The sequence below is a fragment of the Uloborus diversus genome, chromosome 9 (genome assembly GCF_026930045.1).
Source record: "Uloborus diversus isolate 005 chromosome 9, Udiv.v.3.1, whole genome shotgun sequence".
NCBI classification, from domain to species: Eukaryota; Metazoa; Arthropoda; class Arachnida; order Araneae; family Uloboridae; genus Uloborus; species Uloborus diversus.
In genome coordinates, this window is record NC_072739.1 from 25,806,378 (window position 1) to 25,829,807 (window position 23,430).

The following is a 23,430-nucleotide window of genomic DNA, read 5'->3' on the forward strand; positions in this document are numbered from 1 at the left end:
TTAACGAATTTTGCGGTTTTAGCAAATTTTTCTTTTTCCCCAACTAAAATGAAGGTAAAAACCCCCAATTTATCAAATAATGAATCCCAAATTAACGAATTATTTTAACAGCCACAAAAAAAAATCGTTAGTTTTGAGTTAGGAAATATTGTATTATTTTTCCAAATGATATATCCATCTTGTCCGAAGCAGAAAAAGATCTTTCTTGGAATCAGCAATGTTTGACTGGCGAGGGAGCAACCAAAGAATAGCGATTTTTGATGCAGAAAGCGATAAGTAAACTCTCATTAAAACTGTTACTTTTTCTAATGCTTTTGCATGGAATGTTAACTAAAAATATATCTCATGCTGAAGGCTGTGAATGACACTGTATTTTTTTCTCTCCATAAAGTTGAAAGAGAACTATTTCGAGGTCAAGTAGTATCAAAAAAATTGTCAAAAACCTGTTTACTCAGTGAAATAAAAATTTCAAATTAATTACTGCGTAATAAGTCGCGGAATGCAGAATAAAGAGTGCACACCTGTTTTAATTATGGATATTTTTGTGCAGTTTGCTTATTAGTGCTTCAAGATAAAGTAAGTGTAATTTTTTTTTTCGCACCCCGATATTACAAATTAACCCCAATTTAACGTATAAAAGTGTCGGTCCACGATGAGTTTGTTGAATTGCGGTCTGACTGAACCTTTAATAAGGAGAAATGCAGAGGCAGAAAGGGGGGTACATACAGAATTATCGCGGTAAAAGTCTGGAACGAAATAACCGCAATAAACAAGGGTTTGACTGTTTAGAACATTTCTATACTTTATTATGTGTAGTTCTTTCTTTTAAGTCCGTGTTGTCCCCTCAGTATTAATATTTTGAAAGCCTTTTATCTACCCTATAATGAACTGCATTTTTTAATGGGAGAATTTTATAGTCTGGGCAAAGCTAACTTTGCAGCATCGTAGCGCTTTGGTTAAGATCTGCCCTAACCTTTACAGTGCTGCCAGGATTGGTCTGCTCAAGTTTTTAAAAAACAACAAGAGTAATCTCTATGTCAAAGTTTTTTTTTTCTTTTCTGCTGAACCCTGCATAATAAATCACTCCACTGATGATTAATTAAGAAAAAAATTCCTGAAAAGAAATAAAAAATATTACAAATGCACCTTTTTGAAATTCTGGTATTTCTAGTAGGGGAATGTGGGGGCAAAGTGAAATGGTTAAAATGACTGTGCTTTTTCCATGAACAAATTGGAAATTTGTTTTGAAAATTGCTGTACATAAAGAAGGAAACATTGTATTTTATGATAAAAACTTGGATTGAAACATTATTTTGGTAGTAAATTTACGCCTTCAAAAAAAAAGGTGGAAAATTTTTTGCTCTTTTTTTTCATGGGGCAAAGTAAAAAAATTAAATATTTTTCTAATGAAATATTTTCTATCCGATTATAAAGAATATTTTTGATTAAATGAATCAGAAAATAAAAGGTTGAATCAATAAATGAAACGATAATGAAGCAATTAACGAATAATTGAATTAATTACTTAATTAATACATGAAGAAAAATAAATAAGTGAATTACTAAATGAAGAAATGTAAATGAATTACTTAATAAATGAATACATATGTGATTTAGTAAATGATTACGTGAGCAAGCAAAATAATCTATTTCACTTTGGCCCTTCCACTTTGTTCCACATGCACTTAATTGTACAAAATATTTAAAATACAAATTAGCTTAATATTAACTAAATAAGTACAACATCGAATATTAAAAAGGTCTCAATCTTTTAAAATGATAATTACAAGAACTTTATCATTTCGTACTGACAAAAATAATTTTTTGACTTACAACAAATATTGCAATGTGAGTATCATTTTTTGAAAACAGCCTATATTGCCATATGCTTTAATTTTCGGCGGCATTGTTTTCCTGACTGGAATAGAATACATGTGCTACTATGTATAGTTAAAATGTTACCAAATTGATGGAACTATAAGCAGAGTCAATATTTCATTATTTCACTTTGCCCCACTTTCCCCTACTTCAAATACCTATCTGCTCTGAAAGCTTCATCTTTTCAAAAACGTATAGCTAATGTCACTGGAACTGTATTAACTTCTTAACCAAAGCTCCAAAATACAAAGAATTCCCTTAAATGACATTACTGCAGAACAATGACAGTACTGATTGTGCATTGTAACAAACATGTATGATATTGCCAAGTTTTATGTTATGTGTTAAAAAGTAATTTTTATATGATGCTTATATTGAATATTTCAGAAGATTTCTGTCAATTTTGGTGTTTTGAGAATTTTGATTTGATTTATTATTGATTGAAAACTTAGTTTGTTTCAATATCTTTTTTTTCCCCCCCCAGATCAATAATGACAAGAAAGAGCTCAAAAAGCAACCGAAAACAGAAGTTAAAAAAATACCGCTTAAAGAAAGGAAGCCCTCATGAAGATCTTGCTCATATTGCTGCTTTATCAGAAATTATTCTGAAAATTGATACATTGAAAGGTACATTTGAAGTTTTTAATACACCATTTCATTAACAGCAATTATCATGCATGAGTGGTGATTTTTGTCCACATGTGCAAAATAAAGTGATCACAAACTGAGATGGATGATAATGTGGCATACTGGGCAACAAAAACATGCAGAAAGTCGTTCTACCGAAAGCCATGGTTGAGTAGTGAAAAGCATTAATATTGTCAGTGATATGGACATAAAAAGTTGAACAAGAATTAATTAGATCACATGATTGCAGCACAGATTTTGATAGAATTTAATAATGTGTGTAAAAAAAGTAAAAAACAATTAAATATTTGCTGCTGTATGAGTGCATTTGTTTTGTCAGTCTCTAGTGTCTGGCAGGGTGAGCTTAAAGTGATTGCTGTACAGTATAAGACTCCAAATCCAGAATGCTCAAGACCGCGACCTTTCTGGATTTTGCGTTCTGACTTAAAAAGTAATAAAAACTCTCCTGTTGTGCAGGATTTTTCCTGGTTTTGCTTATGTCAGCACAAAACTTCTTTTATCTTTTGATTAATCTGAATGAAAGTATACTTCGATATGCTAAAACAAAAGTCGAAGATAATTCGCAGCGGCATATTGTCCGCCGATGTTGCTTTTTCTTATTTTGCAATAAATAAATCATATTTTTACTAAAAATAATTTTATACTTTTGTTCAATAGGCTTTGTATTGCATACTTATGAGGGGGAAAAAGAATTGTCGTTAACCAAAAATGGATGTGAAAAAATTGCTGCACAATTACAGCAAAACGCTTATTGACACATAGTATGTGGCATCAAAAAACATTAGAAAAAGCTGAACTGAAAGTACTGTGTTTTTTATCAAGCAATTACTGGACATTAGCAATTTTGAACTTTTAAAACTGAATTTTTAACTTTTAATTTATTTTATTATTATTATTATTTAAGGAAATAATTTCAGGGTTCCAAAATTGGGGTCTCATATTGTATTGCAATACTGCCTCCAAATTTCCAGGCAAAATTTGTCAAACAAGAAAATTTTTTGGGAGGTCACACCTCCCCCCATTTGGGTGATCTCTGCTTATGGCAGGACAAAATTAAGATGAGAGAGAGAAGAGCTGGTGACGCTACTTAGCTTGCTGGTGAAACTGTTTTTATATTATGTGTATTATATGATGATCTTTGTTTCAGATTTCATTTTTCAAGTTCAAATAAAATATTAGATTGAAAGAAAATCTCGACTCTTAAGAAACCATTTGATTTACAGGGATGGTCTACATTTTTTCAGCTCCAAAGTAAATGGGATACTGCATCACATATTGTCTCTATTATCAGCATTTGTTGTTCAGAACAAGTTGAAAATCATTTAAAAATTTAAAACTTTAAGGATTTACCCTTCATTAAACTCAAAACTTTTGAATTAATTGAATTTTCCTTTTTAACCAAAGCACTCTAGTTTTCTTTTTATCAATAGCAATCGGAGTTTATTTAATTCGCTAATGTGGAAAAAAATGTTCTTTTTACAGAAATAGCTATAAATGTTTTGCGACTGCCTTCAGTAACATAGTAGGATATTTTTACACTATGCTTAGCAGTAGCGCACACAGGAATTTTGGAAGGGGAGAGTCCAAGATCAAAAGCCTCATTCTCATATCGTATCCCAATACGCCGTCAAACATATTGACTTGATTTTATCGTTTCTCGAGAACGAAAAACAGTAAAAAATAAACTATGGAAAAATAATTAGCATTAATTAATGAACTGTACTTAAATACATTACCAAAAAGCAAAATAGTATACACATTAACTTTTCTCATAATTAAAAAAATGGATTCTGCAAAGCAAATTCATTGTTGCAGAAGCACCATATGATTAAAGAAGTTCATAAAATGTCACTTGATGTGATCTGTTATTACAAAACTGGAAACATGGTTATTATAGTGTATTCATTTATAATCACCATTCTGCTTGTTATAGGCAATTTGTTAAAGGGAAAGTGCCCAATATTTTTTTTAAATCTTTTAACACAAGGATTTTATTTTTTCACTTATTAAAACTTAAATTATTGTTACCTTTTGTTTGAAATTATTTTAGGCACAAAATACATAGAATCATAATCAATCGGGGGAAAAAAGCAAGACCTATGGGAGGGGTCCGGACCCCTCCCTTGTGTGCGCCACTGATGCTTAGCATTATTGGACTCATTTTTTATATTATGTATCATGCATGATTATTGTTTTTTTTTTTTTTCAGATAATTTCCTCAATTCTTTGAAAGTTCTAGTGCGTTTTGGATTTGACAAACTTGCGAAGGAACTGCAAAAGCAAATGACATCTGTAGTTACTGCGGTTGAAAGTGAAATGTCTTTTATTTGGCAGCCTGTAGATAATGTCGGTGTGCCACCAGAATTAGTGAGTTTGCTTTAACTGTTATTTACGGAATTGTGTGCATCATTCTAAAGCATGCTGTATAAGTGATGTATTTTCACCTCTTGATCTTGATTATTTCTTATTTTTATTTAACTTTCTGTAGGAGCCTAAAATATGATGTTGATTTTTGAGCTATATTTTTTATGATTAGTCTTTGTGTTCCTGAAAATTGTACATATAGGGTATCAATGCACCTGAAAAGTCATGGATTTCAACCATGATTGAAATTTGTCATGGAAAATTATGATTTTCTTCAAAAATTGCTCAAAAACCATGGAAACTTAATTGGTCTAGGATCTTTTATCTAAAATATAAATGAGTGTCAAGTTTTTCCAACTAGACGTAAAATTTATGCATTTTGGCTGTTGTTTAGGCTTTTACTCTTTATTTCAAATTTTTTCTGCATTTCAAAATCTGATTGCGTCTTGTTCTAAAAATCTTGCCCCTTTTTGTTTACTCAGATTCTACTGGGTGGGACATAATTTTGTGTTAACCATGTTTTTTGTTTGTTCTTATTTTTTATGTTGTGTAATTGAACGCTTTCACACTTGCCATTTTGCCGCATACACTCGAAAATTTTAACCTTTCTGCATTCGAGTCTATTCAAGCTGATACCACCTGTAAAAATTATTACTAATTTTCACCAGTATTTAAATTTACGAAGGTTTTGGAAAATTTAACTGCTTTGAAAAGTTAGTTATGTATGTTAATACTGCTGATCCCACTAATCATACTGTGGCGGCCTTCCTGGACCTGACTAAGGCCTTTGACTGGGTATGGAAGCAAAAGCTCATAACTAAACTCTTTGAGTCCTTTGGAATCCATGGGAGGGCCTTGGCCTGGATTTACGACTTTTTGAGAAACAGATTCATCCGGGTAAAGTTCAACAACACTTTGTCGGAGAGCTTTGGGCTTTCTCAATGTGTTCCTCAGGGATCTGTTCCGAGCCCAACCCTATTCTCATTATTTATAGCTGGACTTGAGAGGGAGGTTTCGAAAAGATGCGAAGTGGGGTTGTTCGCAGACGATTTAGTGCTATGGGACTTTGGCCCTGACATCAAGAAATTGGAACGTTGCATCAACTCTACACTCAATGAAGTGTGTGGTTTCGCAGAGGGTCACAAATTGTGTTTTAACCCTTCCAAATCTACAGTTAGTTTCTTTACAACAAATAGGAGACTTTTTAACTATCAGCCAAAAATCTATACGAATGCTCATCCGCTTGCGGTGGAAAAGCACACTAAATGCTTGGGCTTTGTTCTGGACAGCGAAGTTACTTGCAATAGACATATTGATCACTTAATACAAAAAAGCAAAAAAACGCTTAATGATCTTAAAATATATTTCAGGGCGCGACTGGGGTGCCGACTCTAAAAGTCTCAGAACTACTTACATGGCCCTTATAAGGCCTATTCTAGAATACGGCTATCCAGTCTACAGCTGTGCCTCAAACACCAACTTACAAAAGCTTGAAAGGGTACAGCTTAGTGCGGCTCGTGTTATTACAGGACTTTGTAATAGTTGCCCAAATGAGATAGTACTATATGAGGCCGATCTGCAACCTCTCAGCCTTAGAAGAAAAACTAATTTGGTGAAATATTTCTCAAAGCTCACCAGTTATGGGACCCAGAATCGAACGTCTGAGTTCTTGTTGGGGTGAACCAACAATAAAAGATTAAAGAAAAATAGCCCTTTAAGCTTGGCTGACTCAGACAACTTGATCCCAAAAAATGTAATTCAGCATAGTTTGAAACAGAGCATTAATCCCTCAATTGGTTTAAACAGAGTCTACTTCCACACGGATCTTCCTTCCCAGGTGAACAAGAAATCAGATGCACCGGCTTATTTGAAACAATTGGCTTTAGAAGTGATAAACAATATCCCTGAAGACTCTATTATAATGTATACGGATGGTAGTAAGGATGAACGTAGCTGCTCTGGTAGTGATGTTTATATTTTATTCCAAGGTTATGCAACAAAATTAAGCAGAAGAAATCCAGACTGTTGCTCAGTTTTTAGAAGTGAGCTTATTGCTATCGATGAGGGACTCGGTTCAATTTTGTCTTCTCCCGGCTCTTCAGCCGTTTGGATTCTGTCACATAGCCGAAGTTCCATCCAGTACCTCTCTAATTGGCATAAAGTGGGTGGTGGTACTGGTGTTTCTATCATTAACAAACTGGAGCATATTTCTTCTTTTCGAGAGGTGCATTTTCAGTGGATTCCATCTCACGTTGATGTACACGGTAACGAGATGGCCGATATCTTGGCTAAAAAGGGACTGTTGAGCCATTATATACACCTGATTCCTTGACTTACTGGGAGCTATTTTCTAAGGCTAAAAGAGATGCAAAGTTCTCCTGGACTGTCCCTCCTACCCATAATTGGTACCAGGCGAAGTGCCCGGGAGGTGCATTATCTCTCAAGTGTGGTAGGCGAGATCAAACGACCATCACTAGGCTCATTAGTGGACACCTAAAATCATTGACTTATTGCAGGGGAAAAAAGACTTTTCCAACCTGTGTGAAGTGTGCCGACCATCAGGCCACCCCCGAACATATACTGAATTGTCTGGGACTTTCAAGATTGGATCTTTTGGCGGATCCAATGTTGGTGTTGGATTTTTTGAGAGTGACGAATTTCATAGACCTGGTTTAGCGCTGCTAAACACCAGAGATTTGCAACAATACTGCTGATGAAACATCAAAATCACGTGTTGCACTAGTTGTATGTAGTTAACAAGTATGCAAACAAGTTAAGCTATAATAATAGCTTAACTTTGTTAAGCTAACTAAAGTAACACTTTGCTTTGATTTGAATTTTCAAAAATATATATGTAGAAAGTGTATCTCAGATTATTGTCATTTTGTTTTCAAAAAAACAATAATGTAGATAATTCTGGTAAAAATGTTCTTGAAAAGATTGCATCTTGTGAGTCATGAAAAGTGCTAAGCTGAAGTCATGGAAAATCTTGGATTTGAAAACTAAATGTAGCAGACACCCATTTTGGACTAATATGCCATTGCTTGTTAAAAACATATATCTAAAATCACAATTGCTAAAGATACTATTTAAGTTTCGAAATTATTTAGCATAAAATACATTACTGATGTTAACTCTGTATCAATTCAGAACGTCCCTATTTTGGGAAAATTGCCGAGATTTTTTTTCCTACTTAAGGGATGGGCAACATGAATAGCAAAAAAAAAACTTGCAATTTTAGAAAGGCAAGGAGAGCAACAGTTTTCTTAGTAAGCACTGGGTAATTGAATCATTGGGTTATTTAATCAGCCGCATTAGCAAATCTATTCCTCAAAAACAACGAAATCCAGCATTAACATTGAAAAACACCACTTTTTTCAAATGGGCTGTTTAAATGAATCTAACAAAGGAAATTAAATATTTCCCACAAACAGGTGGTACATCATTAAACGCTTTTCTTATAGTTTCTTTCTTTCCATTAAATGGTATTCTTTTTTATTTCTTACAAATAGTAAAAAGAGGAGGAGGCAGGGTACTGCACCCTTGTAGTGAGTTTTCTCATTAAAAGTCAAACAAAACAAGAGGCAGAGATACATATCATTTACAAGGCTCTCTATAGCTGAGGCAAAACTAACCTTGCAGCGTCATAATGCTGTTATTAGGATCTGCGTAGCCTTCACAATGCTGCCAGGTTAGGTTTGCCCCAACTGTAGTCTTTATCCTCTTTATCCCGTGTAGCTTAAAATAGATGTAACGAGGTTCAGATTATGAAGACTTTTAGATTTTTTTTTAAGAGATGAAAATAAGGGTGCTTAATGTGTATTTTACTGCCCCTTCTAAGCAATCAACAAGAGATATTTTTTGAAAGCACAAGCTCATTAAAATTTTGTAATTGCTTTTCATACTATTTTATGATATTTTTAATAAGATCTATTTTTTGATTCCTATATATTTCCTTACATTTTGAATACCGTTGATTTTTATTTGTTGCAGAAGTTTGGCCCTGATTCCACTGCTAATTCAATTGCTGCAGCACTGCAAACAGAAAGGCAAAATAATGTGTCCAAACCTATAGGTACAGTAATTTTAAAATTGATTGTTTTTGTTTTAATTTTGTGTAATCATTTTTCTACAATTAAAAATAAATTTAAAGTATTGTTACTAGATCATGTAAAGTATTAATGGTTAGGGTACTGTATGTTATGTTATTTTTTAAAAGTTGTTTACCATGATAGAAAGTTTACAAATAGACCCCTTTTGAAAGAGCCTAGTTAAACTTTTTTTTTTGTTGGGGGGGGGGACTGTTTCTAAAAATGTTAGCCTTTAATAGAGGTACCCCTTGAATAGGAGTGGTCTTTTAGAGAAGTTTCTCTGTATTTACATGGAAGAAATGAAAAACTTTGGGATGACTGCAACAGTTTTTTATTTATTTATTTTTTTTTTGGGGGGGGGGGCATAATGTAGATTCTCATATACTGTTGCAGGGCTGTATACAAATGGGGGGGTTCTTAGAATTGAACCCCCCCTCCACCCGAAAAGTTTGGTTTGACATTTAAATGTTCATTTATGTTTAAAAATTTCCAAAAAATATTGTTGCAAAACTCAAATGTCTTCATGTATATATTAATTGCATAAAACACTTTCATAATAGATATCCTGATGACTTGAACATTAGCATAAATAGGGCAAAGCTCCGCATGAAAGTTTTAAAACCCTCCCCGAAATTATTTTCTAGTTATATACGGCCCTGTACTGTTGTGGAACTTTTGAATACATAGATATTTGGTTGAAATTTCTTTTTATATGTGTCATTTTTCTGCTTCTTTACATCTGCTTTCTCTTCACAGACGCAGAACTATCTCCTCCACAATGGCGAAAGATGGATCTTACACTACTAATGTTCAGATGATATTTGCTGCTTTGTAAATAGCCTCTTATCAGTTTTATTTTGTACTTTATTTACAAATACAGTTTCCTCTTGTAGATCTTGATTTGTATTTATTTATCTTCTAATATTTACTAAATTGTTCATACTTGTTTCTTAATCTTTTCTAAAGAGAAAAATTCCTAGCTATTATGCTATCCATTATAATTTGGTGGTTTTTTTTCTTTAATTGTGTGCACCAACTCACATTCTAAGAATAATCAAAAGACCAACTCTGTTTTAAATACTTGTGATATATTGTTGGATTTCGTTTTCGCAAGTAAAAAGATATTTTTTAAATTAATATCTTTATGCCAAAAATTGTTATTTTTTATTTTTTGATTAAGTAAAAAATGAATTATCTGCACAGTTACACATTGAGACTAAAGAATTATTGAACACTTTAGCAAAATTTTATCAATCTTTTGGACTTAGGTCAGTCTGACTCTGAGGTACAGAGTTAAGACTAGAAAAAAGCGTTTAATAACATACTTTTCATCTTGACCAAAGTGATTTCTTAGTAAATAAATTTTGTTGTGGTAAAGCAACTTTTGTGCAACTTCATACTAGTGATTTTTTCTTTTTTTTTTAGAGCCTTTTTTGGTTGTGTTACAGCTCTTAGGTGAGCATAATGCAGACATCTATTGGTAAAAGGTGGCAGTCTATGGCGAACTCTGCTTCAGTCGAAGTGGGTGGACAGGTGGGTGGAGAAGTTTTGCTGAAGACTGCCCAACAATATCAGATCTAATAAGAATGGGCCATGCGAACCTGATCACTGGTGGCTCTATTGCTGCCGTTGGTGAAATTATCAGACTTAATCAAAGGTTTTTGACCCGTGACATCAGTAATGAGCTTAACTTTATTAAAGGAACCATTCACATAAAGCTCTAGACTAAGAATTCTGAATAGTAGCCACTGGCTTACGGAGTCACAAAATATGGTAGCCACTTTTGACATTTGGTGGCCATTTTGTTTATGGCATTGTGTGTGCGGAATGGGTAGCAAAGCACTTTACCCCTGGACAGTTTTGTCACCATTGCAACTTTTATATCTTAGATCTATTTAAGAGAGTATTACAGGAGATATGTTTAAATTTGAGTGAGGAAGTGAAGAAAACTAGATCCTCCAGAATCAACACCTTAACTAATGGGACCTGTGCAACAACTAGTGCTGTAAAGTCAGAGTTGAACTGATTTTGGGGTGAAGGAATCTGGGTGGAAGAATTTTAAATTTTTAGAGTCTGTCATTTTGCTGCCGACTCTGCAGCCTTGGTTACAATGCCCATGGCGATTACTTTTGATTTCCAATAAAGGAATTCTTTTTATTCAACTTGTCCCATTTGGGCAACTTTTATATACATTATTTAACTTTTGCTGCAAAAGTGTTAACTGAAACATGCTTTTTTCATAGCCGAAGTTAATGAATAATTTATAATATATTTGTTGTGTAATATGATGGTTTGAGTTTTGCTTTTGTCTCTTGGTTTGAGTTTTGCTCTTGACTATAAAGAAAAGGTAACAGGCGTCTCTCGTATAACACGGTACTTCTACAACATGGTTTTGATATTACACGGTACAAAACTTTAATTTATAAGTACAGTAGAGTACCAATTATCCGGGAAGCTCGGGACCATCGCGATCCCGGATAACTGAATTTCCCGGTTTTCTGGATCGTTAAAAAACGCCGGTTATAGACTGTTTATAAAAAGTAAATGACAATAATAATTAGATATTCACTTCAAAATAAAAAGAAAATTCTATATGTAAAGGCGTATTAACTTAGAAATATCAAAAGAAAAACATTTATCAATCTTAAAATTTATTCATAAGGCATACATTTTCTTTATTTTAAATTCAAAATTCACCAATAAAAATTATTTTTTAAACATTTCATTGAGTTTTAATTGGCGATAGTTGGGTTTACGCTCAAGAAACAATTGCTGAATTTTGCGCACCGCCATTACGTGAGATTCATCGATGAAAGACTTCTGCTCCATGCCTGCTATGAGTTCTTTCGTTAATTCAATGCAATGTTCGTTAGATATCATAGGAACGACATCTTCAGACTCACTCGTCTCGTCTTCGTCGCTATCTTGTTCCGTGTCATTCGGATGTAGCACCATCTGAATTATTTCGGAATCGGTCATTTCATTGATAATAGGAATATCCTTATCCACGTCAAAGCATTCTTCGATGTCCGTTTCTGAGAACAGATCCCGCTCTAGCCACTTCCGAGAGTATTCGCAAAGGTCATTTTGGAGCTCTTTCTCCTTTTTTCCCTTTAATCCATCACTTGTCAGCTCGTTGGAGTCATCCTCAAAAAAAAAAAGGGACGTCGGCATTAGATTATGCCAAGCATGAATTAAAGTGTCACGCGAGACATAATCCCATGCTTTCGCGGACAACCAGATCGCTTCCTTAACATTGAAAGTTTTCTGAAACTCCTGGACGGATTTCCCTTCATTTGCTGCATCGATAAGCTTCTTTAGAAATTCCACTTTGTAGCGGCACTTTAAACTTCGCAAAACCCCTTGATCGAGGGGCTGTATTAATGATGTGCAGTTGGGGGGAAGATATTCAACGTTAATGTTGTTTGCGTTAAGGAGAGCAGCAGGCGGGTGTGCGGTGCAGTTGTCTAGAAACAGAACAATTTTACAGTCATCAGCTAAGCCCACCGATTTGCAATGTGCACGGGCCCTAGGTACAAACTCCTTCAGGAACCATTCCGTGAATAATTCCTGCGTAACCCAGGCCTTCTTATTCGCTTTGTAAGTTACCGGCAAGACCTTAATGCCTTTTAATGCCCGTGGATTCTTGCTTTTCCCGATTACTGTAAGTTTCAGTTTACAGTTACCCGATGCATTTGCGCAAGCTAGCAACGTTAGTCTGTCCTTAGCGACCTTGAAACCTCCTGGGTGATTTTCTTTTGATGTAACGTATGTAGTTTGAGGAAGATATTTAAAATACAATCCTGTCTCGTCAGCATTAAATATTTGGTCCAAAGTCAAATTTTCAATTTCCACTAAATTCAACACTTTTTCCACGTAACTCTCCGCAGCTTCCATATCTGCTGAAGCTTTTTCTCCACAAAGTTTTGTCAATCGAATGCCGTGCCTCTGTTTGAAACGGGTGAACCATCCGACACTGTACTCACAGTTCTTCTCAATTTCTAGCTCATTATGGAAATTATTTGCTTGAGCCATGATAATTTGCCTTGTTAACGGAAATTTTTCAGATCTTCTTTGCTTAATCCACTCCATTAGAACTTTGTCTACATCAGCATTCTTTGCTTGATGTAATGTCTTGCGATCGTTCATAGCATCTTCGCGTTCACAACTTGAATAGAACTTGAGTAATTTCGTTTTTTGACTTTCTTTTCTCAGATCGTAAATGGTTGATGTCCCTATTTTATATTGTTCGCTGAGAGTTTTAACGGAATAGCCTTCATCCAATTTTTTTAGAACTTCAACCTTCGTTTTTATGCTCAAACTAACACGTTTTCTTTTTTTTACACTACAATCCGACATTTTCCCTCAAAATTGGAATAAATTTGTTCACAATCCTCTCCAGTCGATTCAACAAGTGACCACGCTTTTTTTTCTTCAAGAGAACTAATTCTAGCTCAAGTAATAGTCAGGATACTCTCAAAAAAATGGACTGCTCTAAAAAGGGTGAAGAGCATTGGACTATGAATAGAAATTTGATGACTCCCTTTCACTTTGGGTTGCTTCTGTAACCTCATCTATCCTATTTTCGTGAATGGAATCAACCCATTCCTTGTGAAAGAACCTTTCTTTTAAAGCTGGTCAAGCAATAGATAATGCGATGGGACCACCAACCGCGTGTTTCGCGATTGTACAATGCATGGTATGAAAGGAATGGGGAAGGGGGCAATCATGCGCGTAAAGTGAAGAGGTGGGGCTATTCATTCTTTCGAGGAATTAAAAGGCACATGTATGTCCAGCCAGCAGTCACCTGTTTCACAAAAATGGTTTCGGTTTAAACAGCACCTTGGCCCAAAAAAAAACGAACTTTTTTGAAAATTCGCGAAAAATTCGTAATTTTGAAAATGACGGGAATATTGAGCAAAATTTTCCCGGTTTTCTGGTTTCCCGGTTTTCTGGTTCCCGGATAAGAGGTACTGTACTGTACACGGTTTTGATGTAACACAAATTTTAAAAGAAGGAATTTAATTTTTGTTCAATATACTGTTACAAAACGTATGGTAATAAGTGTAATACATTTTTATTTTTATTTTTTTGAAACTTTCACAAAAAATTGTTTGTTTTCGGTTCAAAAGTTTGGATTTCCCATATAACACTAACTTTTAACTTTTAAATACATACTTTATTTTTCTTATCAGTGTTCTAAAATGTTACAAAAAGAGGTAAATTATTTTCCAAAAGTATTGGCAACCTTAATTTGCATTTGTTTTTTCTCATTCGTTCTTTCCGTCCTGCAACAAGATTGCGTCAGCAGAATATGCAAATTGCCAGTAGCATTTAAGCTCCCGTCACTTTGCCTCATTCTTTTCCCTTTCAATTTCGACCCAAGTCAGACTTGGTTGTTTTTTTCGGCTCAGCTCAGTTGCCGATAGCTTCGGCTTACTGCTCTTGACATGAATATCATAGCTTAAACGTTTAACGTTTCATACTTTGACTTAGAATGTTTGCTTTAGAAGTCATTTAAAGTATTATGAGCTACTTAATATTGTAAAGAGCGTATTCTCCATATTTCGTTTAACATGTCCTTGTATATATCATAGCCATAATAAACAAGTTACTTTTAACTTTGGCTCTTCTTGATATTGCACAAGATAAATGTTAATTCAAGAACTATCGCACGTCCTGGTTGAGGTTCCACTAAAAGTTAATAAGCTGAACACTTTTAAAAGCTCACAGCTTAACATAAAAGCAAAAATATTAATATTATTTTCTTTCCAATGCATTGGAACAAAATAATATTAGGATTAAACATAAGCTAAATTTGGCAAACGATAAATAAAAAATGAAGTCGAAACAAAATTTGAAATAAAATAATTCTATTTATTTTATTTTATATTTTGTTTTGTTTTAGTTGCTCTGACAAACTTTATTGCTATAGAAAAGCTCGGATTTTTTTTCTTATAGAATGCATTTTGTTCTTAGTAAAGAAAAGCGAATAAAGTTTTTTCTTGTTGTGAATAACAGTTTTAATTTGAGGTATGTAAAATAATCAAGCTCTATCGTTTATAACAACTCTTATTTTTAAATCAGTGGGTCTTTGCATGTTCTGATTACCAGTTTTTGTTTGTATGCTCTATTGAACTGAAATTTCAGCTATTATAAAATTTGCACCTTATGATTTGGTTTCGATATACCACGGTACACATTGACACAATTTATGATATGTACATGATTAATTAGGTTACAAAATAGGTTTAAAAAAAACATTTGTAAAAAAGTCTCGTATAACATGGTTTCGATACTACACAGAACGAATTAACTATGTTATACAAGGTATATATATATATATATATATATATATATAGCTGTAAAGCTTCCTGAGTTTTGAAATATTTAACTTATTTTCTATTTTTTTACATTAAAATTATCTAAACTCGCATTTTAAATTGTTGAGGTATTAAAGAATAACTAATAAGTCCCATATAGAATTTATTTTTAGACTTGAAAGTATAAAGTTGCACTTCAACTTTTGAAAACAACAAGAAATATATACTTAAAAGGAAAAGAAACTTAACTTCAGTTTCTAAAAGAAAAAAGAAACAATAAACACATAATTAAAAGGAAGAAAAAGTAAGGGAAGAAAAGTAAAGGTCTTCAAAGTTTTCTCTAGTTGTAAGCCGTAATGTGTAATATTGAGGCTCACTCATCTGTGACTGCTGGCAGTGCAGGTTTTTTTGCTGCACTGACTTTTCTTTTTTTGGCGTCATTTCTAAACAGCTCACCTGAATCATTTGGTTCATCCTGCAACAAAATTAAACAATCAAATATCTCAAATTTACCTATGCAAATTTATCCCCTCATTTTCGACAGGCTGTAGGAGACACTAGCGAAAAATGCTGCTAAGATAAATAAAATGTATCAGTACTGCACATTACCAGTTCATATTCCTGTTAGACACTGACAATACTGAAAAAAGATTATTTATTGACAGATATTTATCCGTAGCTTGTTTACAGTTACATGAAAATAGTGTTTTCCAGAAAAAAAACAAGAAAATGTCAGGCCTAAAATACATCCCGTTATGTTAGGACAACTGAGATAGTGAGAAGCAAAGGGATGTAAGTGGCAAAATTAAAAATTTGGAGATAACCAGTGCAAATGGTTGGTGAACCCTTCCTCTGTCTTGCGGCAAGAGGTAGTACTAGTAGCCCTGGTAGGTGCTGCTGTACAGCATGATTTAGAAAAAAATATCAATGAAAGCCTACCAAGGATCTGATCTTAAAATGCATTTTACTCGAAACTTAAAATAGTCCACTTGTATCCGTTTGCTTCTCACTGCCTCAAATAGTATAAGTACTATTTTTCTTTAAAATACAAGAATTGTTTGTTATTCACTTTTGCACGTACAGAAGACTAGAAAATTTCAAGTTCAATAAAAAGAATGTTACAAATTCTTTGTCCATATTTTTAAAATGATTGCAGAATGATCTGAATGCCTTTCAACTCATAGATGCAAGATGCTAGAAATAGAACAGAGAAACAGAAACATCTGAAAATCAAAAGCTGACTATTTACAGAGAAAAAAAAGAGACATGAAAAAAAAAGGGTGAAGGAAAGGGGGGGGGAGAGAGATTTACTTGAAAGATATGTTTTCTTTATTCTAAATAAATTTATTCATTGAAAATCCTCTTTCAACATCAGCCTGCTATAAAACAAGATAAGCAATTTCACACACACGTGCGAAAATAAAAAATTTTAGAGAAAAGAGAAAAAGCGGAAAACCGCAGTTTGGAAGAGGAATCTCATGCCTTTGACATGCATGCACATGAGGAAGTACCTATTTTGACTATTTTTATAGAAGGATATTATTAAACATGGTGATGAATTTCTTGTATTGTGTTTTTATGTGAGATTATCACTTTATCACTCAAATCTTTCCTCTTTTTTAGAGCAGTATTTTTTTAAGTGTCTCACCTGTAGGAAACGCTTAATTTTCTCTAAAGTAAAAAGCACTTTTCTTTGTTTTTAGAACCAATTAGTAGAAAAAAAATTTAATTTCTCATTCAAAGTTCTCCTTGGGTCAATGGCAGTTAAAATAAAACTTACTTGGAATGATTTTCGCTTTCTCTGGTTATATTGCTTTTCCTCAGGTTCATCAATTTCTAAAGCTTCGACCTATGAATTAGAACATCCAAATTAATCCTTTCGGAATGAATTTTCAACCTTCCTTTTTAAAAATGATAAAATAATACTAAAGCATACAAACATGAATGTAGGCAAAATTTCCGGAAAAACCAAAAGCATTAAAAACAAAATCATGAATAATTTAAATGAAAGCCTGTAAGATATTGGGAAATGTTTCTTTGTTGGTAGCATAAGGCTGATTTCTTTTAAAGCAGCTCAGTGCAAATTTATTTCTATTTAAATAACTATACAATACTTCTCATTTGAAAAAGAAAAAAAAGTTGCATACTAAAAGTTAGTTAAACAAAAATTATTTCCATTGGAAAGATTAAGTAATCTTGAAATATTTTTTGTTTCAATTTTTAGAAATGTATTGAGCTGTTTTTAGTACTGAAACGCCTCATATAATGGTAGAAGTTGATTTGAAAGGCATTAACCAAATAGTCAAATGTCGACTATTCAACCAAAATATCTCCTATAGAATAGTAATTTTTTATTCAGACCTACTTTAATAACTTGAAATTTAAAAGGTTTTTTAGTTCTTAAAGAATATTCTAGCTTTTTCAGATTTTGTTATCAGCCATTATGACTGTAAATGGTTAATCTAAAAAAAAATCCACAAAAGCAGATTCAAACAAGAGGCAACTTTATTGTTTGTGTCGTGATACATTTTGTAGACAAACTTATTTAATTCTATTTTGTGGTTTTTAACTTTGTTTCTGCTTAATTTTTTGTACCATTTTGATTGAAGATTTCATCAGATAGTTTAAAAATAACAAATTACTTTTATTCACATTCCTTATAATCAGTGATGTTCCCATCATTTTTTCTGAGGATATATTCCCAGTAATCCACTATGATCTGTGTATGCGATTATAAGGCGTTCAAGAGGTGTTGATTTAAAAAGTGTTAAGAAATATAAAGAAATACTTATGGGAAGTTATACTTATGGAAAATGTGGTTAGCAGAAATATAATATTTTTGTTTTAGGAAAATTTAAAAATGCAATGAAAGAATCTGAATTATAAATGAAAACATTTTGAAGCTTGAGGGTATACGCTATAATTCTAAAAAATATTTGAGTGTATACGATATGGAGTTATACCCTATGGGAACACCACTGCTTATAATGCAACCTACAGCAAGTTTTTTAAAAAAGTAAAAGCTAAAGTCTATTTTATTTGAAAAATATAAAACATTTGCTTTTCTATTTTTTTGTATAATGTTTATTTATTTATTTATTTTAGATTTAATTACCTCTTCATTAGAAATTTCTTCTTCGTCCTCATCTGAGGGTTGTTGTTCCTCAGGAGTTGATTTCATGCTTAGCTTCTGCAACCTCGATGTATTTCGCTTGTTTTGTTTTCTCTGCATTAAAAGAAGGAAATAGTAAACAAAATTAACTTAATGAAGCATTTGGCCAAAATGTTAAATTATGAAATCAATTTTTCAGAGAACAGGTGTATTAATGTGTAAGGAAATCAACGCAATGATGTATTTTTAGAGTTGACTATGTTCTATTGAATAGATTACCGTATTACCCCACATTTTCTGGCATGCCGGAAAAAAAAGAGGTTGACTAGCCTGTCGAGAAATTCGGATTTTCCGGCATGCCAGATAATTCAAGGTTTATTTTGCAACAAAACAAAAGCAAATTTCCCCATTCAGTTCCAATCAGAAAGCAAACCACTGTAAGGAAAAATAAATAAATAAATCCCAAAAGAGTAACTTCTTTCAAAAAAGGAAAAAAATGTGTATTGAATAAAATATGTGCTTGTTGTTTATGGTAGGTCATTATTAATGAATTTAATTATGTGCCAATAAAACAATCACTTCAGAAGCAATCATTGTTACTGCGATTTGTTCATAATTTTTTTAAATAAATTCTTTTAGGTTCCTTTTAGAAAAGTAAGTTTAATTTTTATTTATTGAATAGCTATGGTAAATTCTTTAGCACTGGTTTAGGGGTAGTAAAACACTGCTTAAATGTTTGCTTACTTAGTTTTAGTTTATTTTTTATAAAACTATTTGTTATTAAGCAATATTTTTCTAAAGTCAGACCAAACAACGTAAGTAGAAGCACAAATTTGTAAATTGCTTCTACTTACGTTGTTTGGTCTGACTTTACTATTCAGCACAAAGGTATTTATTTATCTTAATATTTTTCTAGTTAAAATAACAAATGACACTGTTATTTTAACTAGAAATTGTTATTAAATATTTTTACAAAATTAAATTGTTTATTAATGCTAAGAAGATATGTATAGAACTTATACTCATTTTTAAGCTGAACATATATTTTTTATAGTATTTTTCTTCCTATCCTCGATTTTTTTCGCCATGCCGAAAAGGACCAGGTAAGTGTTATTCATGCCGGATAATTTTTTACGGCGTAATACGATAATACAACTTTGAAATTCTGCCTCCTCACACCTATCATTTTATCATCTATCCCAGGGGTTCTCAAGCCTTCCCAATTTGAAGCACCCTTTGAAGAATTAGTACTTTCCATCAGCACCCTAGTCTATCTCACTGAGTAATTCAAAAGTCAGTAGACTTTTTAAAACCTTGTAATTATTGAAGTAGTGCATAGAGTTAAAAATAATCTCAGAGGGTATAATAAACAAATGGCCTTGTACAGATTCATTTAACTGGATCAAAGAAGTAGACCAGGCAAGTGGTATTAAATCTCTATACACGGGTGACTTTAAATAGCCCCACAACCAGAAGTCACAAGGTGTTAGATCTGGAGACCTTGCGGGTCATTCTTATAAATTCTTCATTTTTGTAAAAGCTTTATTGGAAAAATTTTATCATGCAAAGATGGCATGCTCAAACACAGAAGTTTAGGATAAAATTTAATCAAAATTTGTTTAAAATTCAGTTTTTTGAATCTTCGAAAATCGCTTGTACAAAGCGTTTCTTAAAGCATCAAAAACACATTCTATCAGACGCGAGAAAAAAATCTCTTTATTTTGGTATAAATTTTTTTTTAATTTCAACTATATGTTTTCACTGCAAAAATCGCAAAAAACCTTATAGAGGCTTTTAATTAATATCTTCGTTAATTAATATCATCCAAAGATGCAACCTAGCTAAGAACACTCTTGACCAACTCTCCTTTTGATTTTTTTTTTTTTTTCCAAAATCGGTCTATCCGTTTAGGCACTAGTGTGCCACAGACAGATACACAGACACGTCTAGGGATTGCAATACCGGACACAAAATTTCAAGACTGGTATTCGGTATTTTTAAAACGTGATACCGGAATACCGGTATTTGAAATTTCTCAAAAATTGCTAGGAAACATGTTGTTCTGTAGCCACATTTCATAATTTTGTACAAAAATTGTATTATTTTGAAAACGTATTGTGAACAAATATGATATGAAGGAACAAATGTCATAATAAAAAATCAACACTAGTAAAAAACGTAATGCATCTATTGAATTGTCTCTAAGCTTGGAACTCATTTTAGTGCTCAACTTGTCTACAGTTGAAACTCTTTCTGAATTCACGCAGGTCGGTGGTGCTGTTAACAATGCGTGATACACCTCCTCTAATTTAATTGCCTAAAGGTATTTTATCTTCAAAAAAATTCGGTCTGTTGCATGTCATTCTTGGATAAACCATTTAGTGTGTGTGTGTGTGTTTCTTTTGTATTGCATGTATTTCTATTATTTTTTAAATTTAAATCTAGTTGAAATTTCTTTCCTGAGAGATGATACTTTTCCAGTATTAACATCATTTTCTCTTGAACAGGAGGGGTTTGTGTTTACTTTTTATTGGTCTTTTGTTTTGAAATTTACGATAAACTTGACTAAACTTGATCTCGTTTGTTTCCTTATTCATTTTAACTTTCTTTTCAAAATTATTTAGTTATAATTATATAAATGTTTGAAAATATCTTTGGATTCGTGGAACATATTTATGCTTTTCCTCTACGCAAATTTTCAAGACAATATATAGTGGAAAAGGGGGCACATGTGAGCACGGTGCACATGTGATCATGGTATGTTTTATTAGGATAACGTCAAGCAAAAAATCTCAAAAAATTCTCAAGTAATAGCAGTACCAGCTCTACTATTTAACCAAACTTTCAGAGCAAGGAGCCTGTTTATGTTCCCGTGGTGACATCTTCTTTGTTTCAGAAGATGCTGATGTACTTTTAGCACTGTCTTCGTCGTGTAGAAACATATTTTAAACTAACTTATAAGCGAAATTTAATTATTGCAAACCATTGTAAGAACATTCACGTAAATTTATGCCAGTGTTTAAATTTTGTAATTGAATTAAAGATTTTATTTTTAAAAATTAGTTCTAAGGTAGATGCCAGGACACTTGTGAACAGCTCCCATATCCTCTCCACAAATATAAATATTAGTGCAATATCTTTATACGTGTTAAAAGAGATGTAGAGATTTACAATTATTGTTTTGCTGCAATCATTTTGTAAATTTACTGTCAATTATTATTACATAATTACTAATTATTTATTATATTTTTTATTTCTTTAGTTAGTTAATTACTAAATATTTGGCTAAAACTTTAGTAGTATGTAATATTTGCACGGAAAAATAATGACAAAATATTTTCCTTCAACTAAGAACTGAAGTTTAAAAAATTTTAAAATTCATCATCATATTCTGTATGAAGCTTAAACATACTTTATAAAAATAATATACTTTACATAATAAAATGTTCTTTGTATTGTTTAGTAGACTTATAAGATTTTTTCCTGTTGATCTATTGATTAGAACATGCTAAGAAACTTTAAAATTTGAAAGTGAGCACTGACCAGTATAGGTTAAAAGCCCTTGAATGTAATTAGTATATACATATATGCTTCATTATAACTAGGGCTCAATTAAGATATCAGGGGTTCCTAGGCCATATGCTTTTTCGGGGCCCTGTGTAGTCAATCCTTACAATTTTAACCATTGGCGAAAACAGTTTTAGCTATTGGTTAAAAGAAATTAGCCATTTGGGGGCCCCTTAAAAAGTGTGGACCCTAGGCCACGGCCTAGGTGGCCTATTCAGTAATCAGGCCCTGATTATAACGAGTTTCGTTGAAATGTGATGCTCGTCCTGCATGTTTCAATCTGCCCCAAGCTTGTTCACATCTGCCCCCTATAAGGGCACATGTGAACAATTGAAGATATTTTTTAAAAATTCCATATAGTATAAAAATAATTTTCTAAAATATCTGAAAAAATTCCATGGCACAAAGAAAAGACTATTCAATCATAGGGACTCTTTTTCTGTGAGAAATTGAAAATATTTTCTGAAAAATTAAGAAATGAAAAAAAATGTTCACATGTGCCCCCTTTTCCCCCCATTTCTAAATATTATGTTGCCAAGTATGAAGCTAAATAGCGAGCGGCACAACAAACCAATACTGGTGTGAACAAATTGCCATTTGTAATGCTAAGAAGCAAGGGTGCCCATATAGGGGGGCAAGGGGGCTCAAGCCCCCCCCCCTTGGAAATTAGAACTTCCTTGCTTTTAGAACCTTTTTCTTTGCAAAAATATAAAAATATTTCTTCTCTAGCCATTACTGAATAAATAATTAAAAATGTCAAATTTTAATGACTCTAATTTGCCCTGAAATCTGCCTCCATGGGCAAAATATCCCGCTAAACCATGGTTAAAATTTCTGAGCTATTTCTGGTTAAAAATTAAAAATTTTTAAAAACCCCGACTGAGTTGCAACTGTAGAATCAAGAAGGAAAATTGAAAATCCTTTTAAAAGCCTTATATTGTTAAAAATCAATGTCAAATATTTTATTTGTTATTAAATAGAAAATGGCAACAAGTAAAAATTTTAAATCATTGGGTTTTATTTCCTTGTTGGCCAACAATGAATTGTTATCAATCACATGAATAAAGGCTTAGCCGTTATTAAAATCTGCTTTTAAAAAATGTTATAATTCGAATTCTATGAATCATGGAATTTCAAAACGCATTCTATCAGAAGCAGAAAAAAATTATCTTTATTTTGGTATTAAATTTTAAAATTTTTAACTATATTTTCCTTGTAAAAATGGCGAAAAACCTTTTAGAGGTATTTAATTAATATCTTCGTTAATTAATGTCATCCAAAAATGCAACTTAGCTAAGAACACTCTCGATCAACTCTCCTTAGGAACAAATTTATTTTCAAAATCGGTCCATTCGTTTAGGCACTAGAGTGCCACAGACAGATTCACAGATGCGTCAAACTTATAACCCCCTTCCTTTGTTTCGGTTGTTAAAAACAAATCATATTA

General features: G+C 32.7%; 2 protein-coding genes across 2 annotated transcripts in view; one reads left to right on the forward strand and one right to left on the reverse strand.

The window, feature by feature from the left end:
- LOC129229817 (putative elongator complex protein 1) overlaps positions 1 to 9,876 on the forward strand; it is a 128,172-nt gene extending 118,296 nt beyond the window's left edge. The window contains exons 31-35 of the mRNA XM_054864192.1: positions 563 to 576; positions 2,363 to 2,505; positions 4,736 to 4,893; positions 8,884 to 8,965; positions 9,738 to 9,876. Coding sequence (XP_054720167.1) covers positions 563 to 576; positions 2,363 to 2,505; positions 4,736 to 4,893; positions 8,884 to 8,965; positions 9,738 to 9,799 — 459 coding nt within the window. The 3' untranslated portion in view covers positions 9,800 to 9,876. The remainder of the gene's footprint in view (positions 1 to 562; positions 577 to 2,362; positions 2,506 to 4,735; positions 4,894 to 8,883; positions 8,966 to 9,737) is intronic.
- Positions 9,877 to 14,598: 4,722 nt separating this feature from the next.
- LOC129230115 (HORMA domain-containing protein 1-like) overlaps positions 14,599 to 23,430 on the reverse strand; it is a 46,221-nt gene continuing 37,389 nt past the window's right edge. Inside the window, exons 14-17 of the mRNA XM_054864520.1 lie at positions 18,420 to 18,530; positions 17,085 to 17,153; positions 15,761 to 15,779; positions 14,599 to 14,675 (exon numbers count right to left, since the gene is read on the reverse strand). Coding sequence (XP_054720495.1) covers positions 14,599 to 14,675; positions 15,761 to 15,779; positions 17,085 to 17,153; positions 18,420 to 18,530 — 276 coding nt within the window. The remainder of the gene's footprint in view (positions 14,676 to 15,760; positions 15,780 to 17,084; positions 17,154 to 18,419; positions 18,531 to 23,430) is intronic.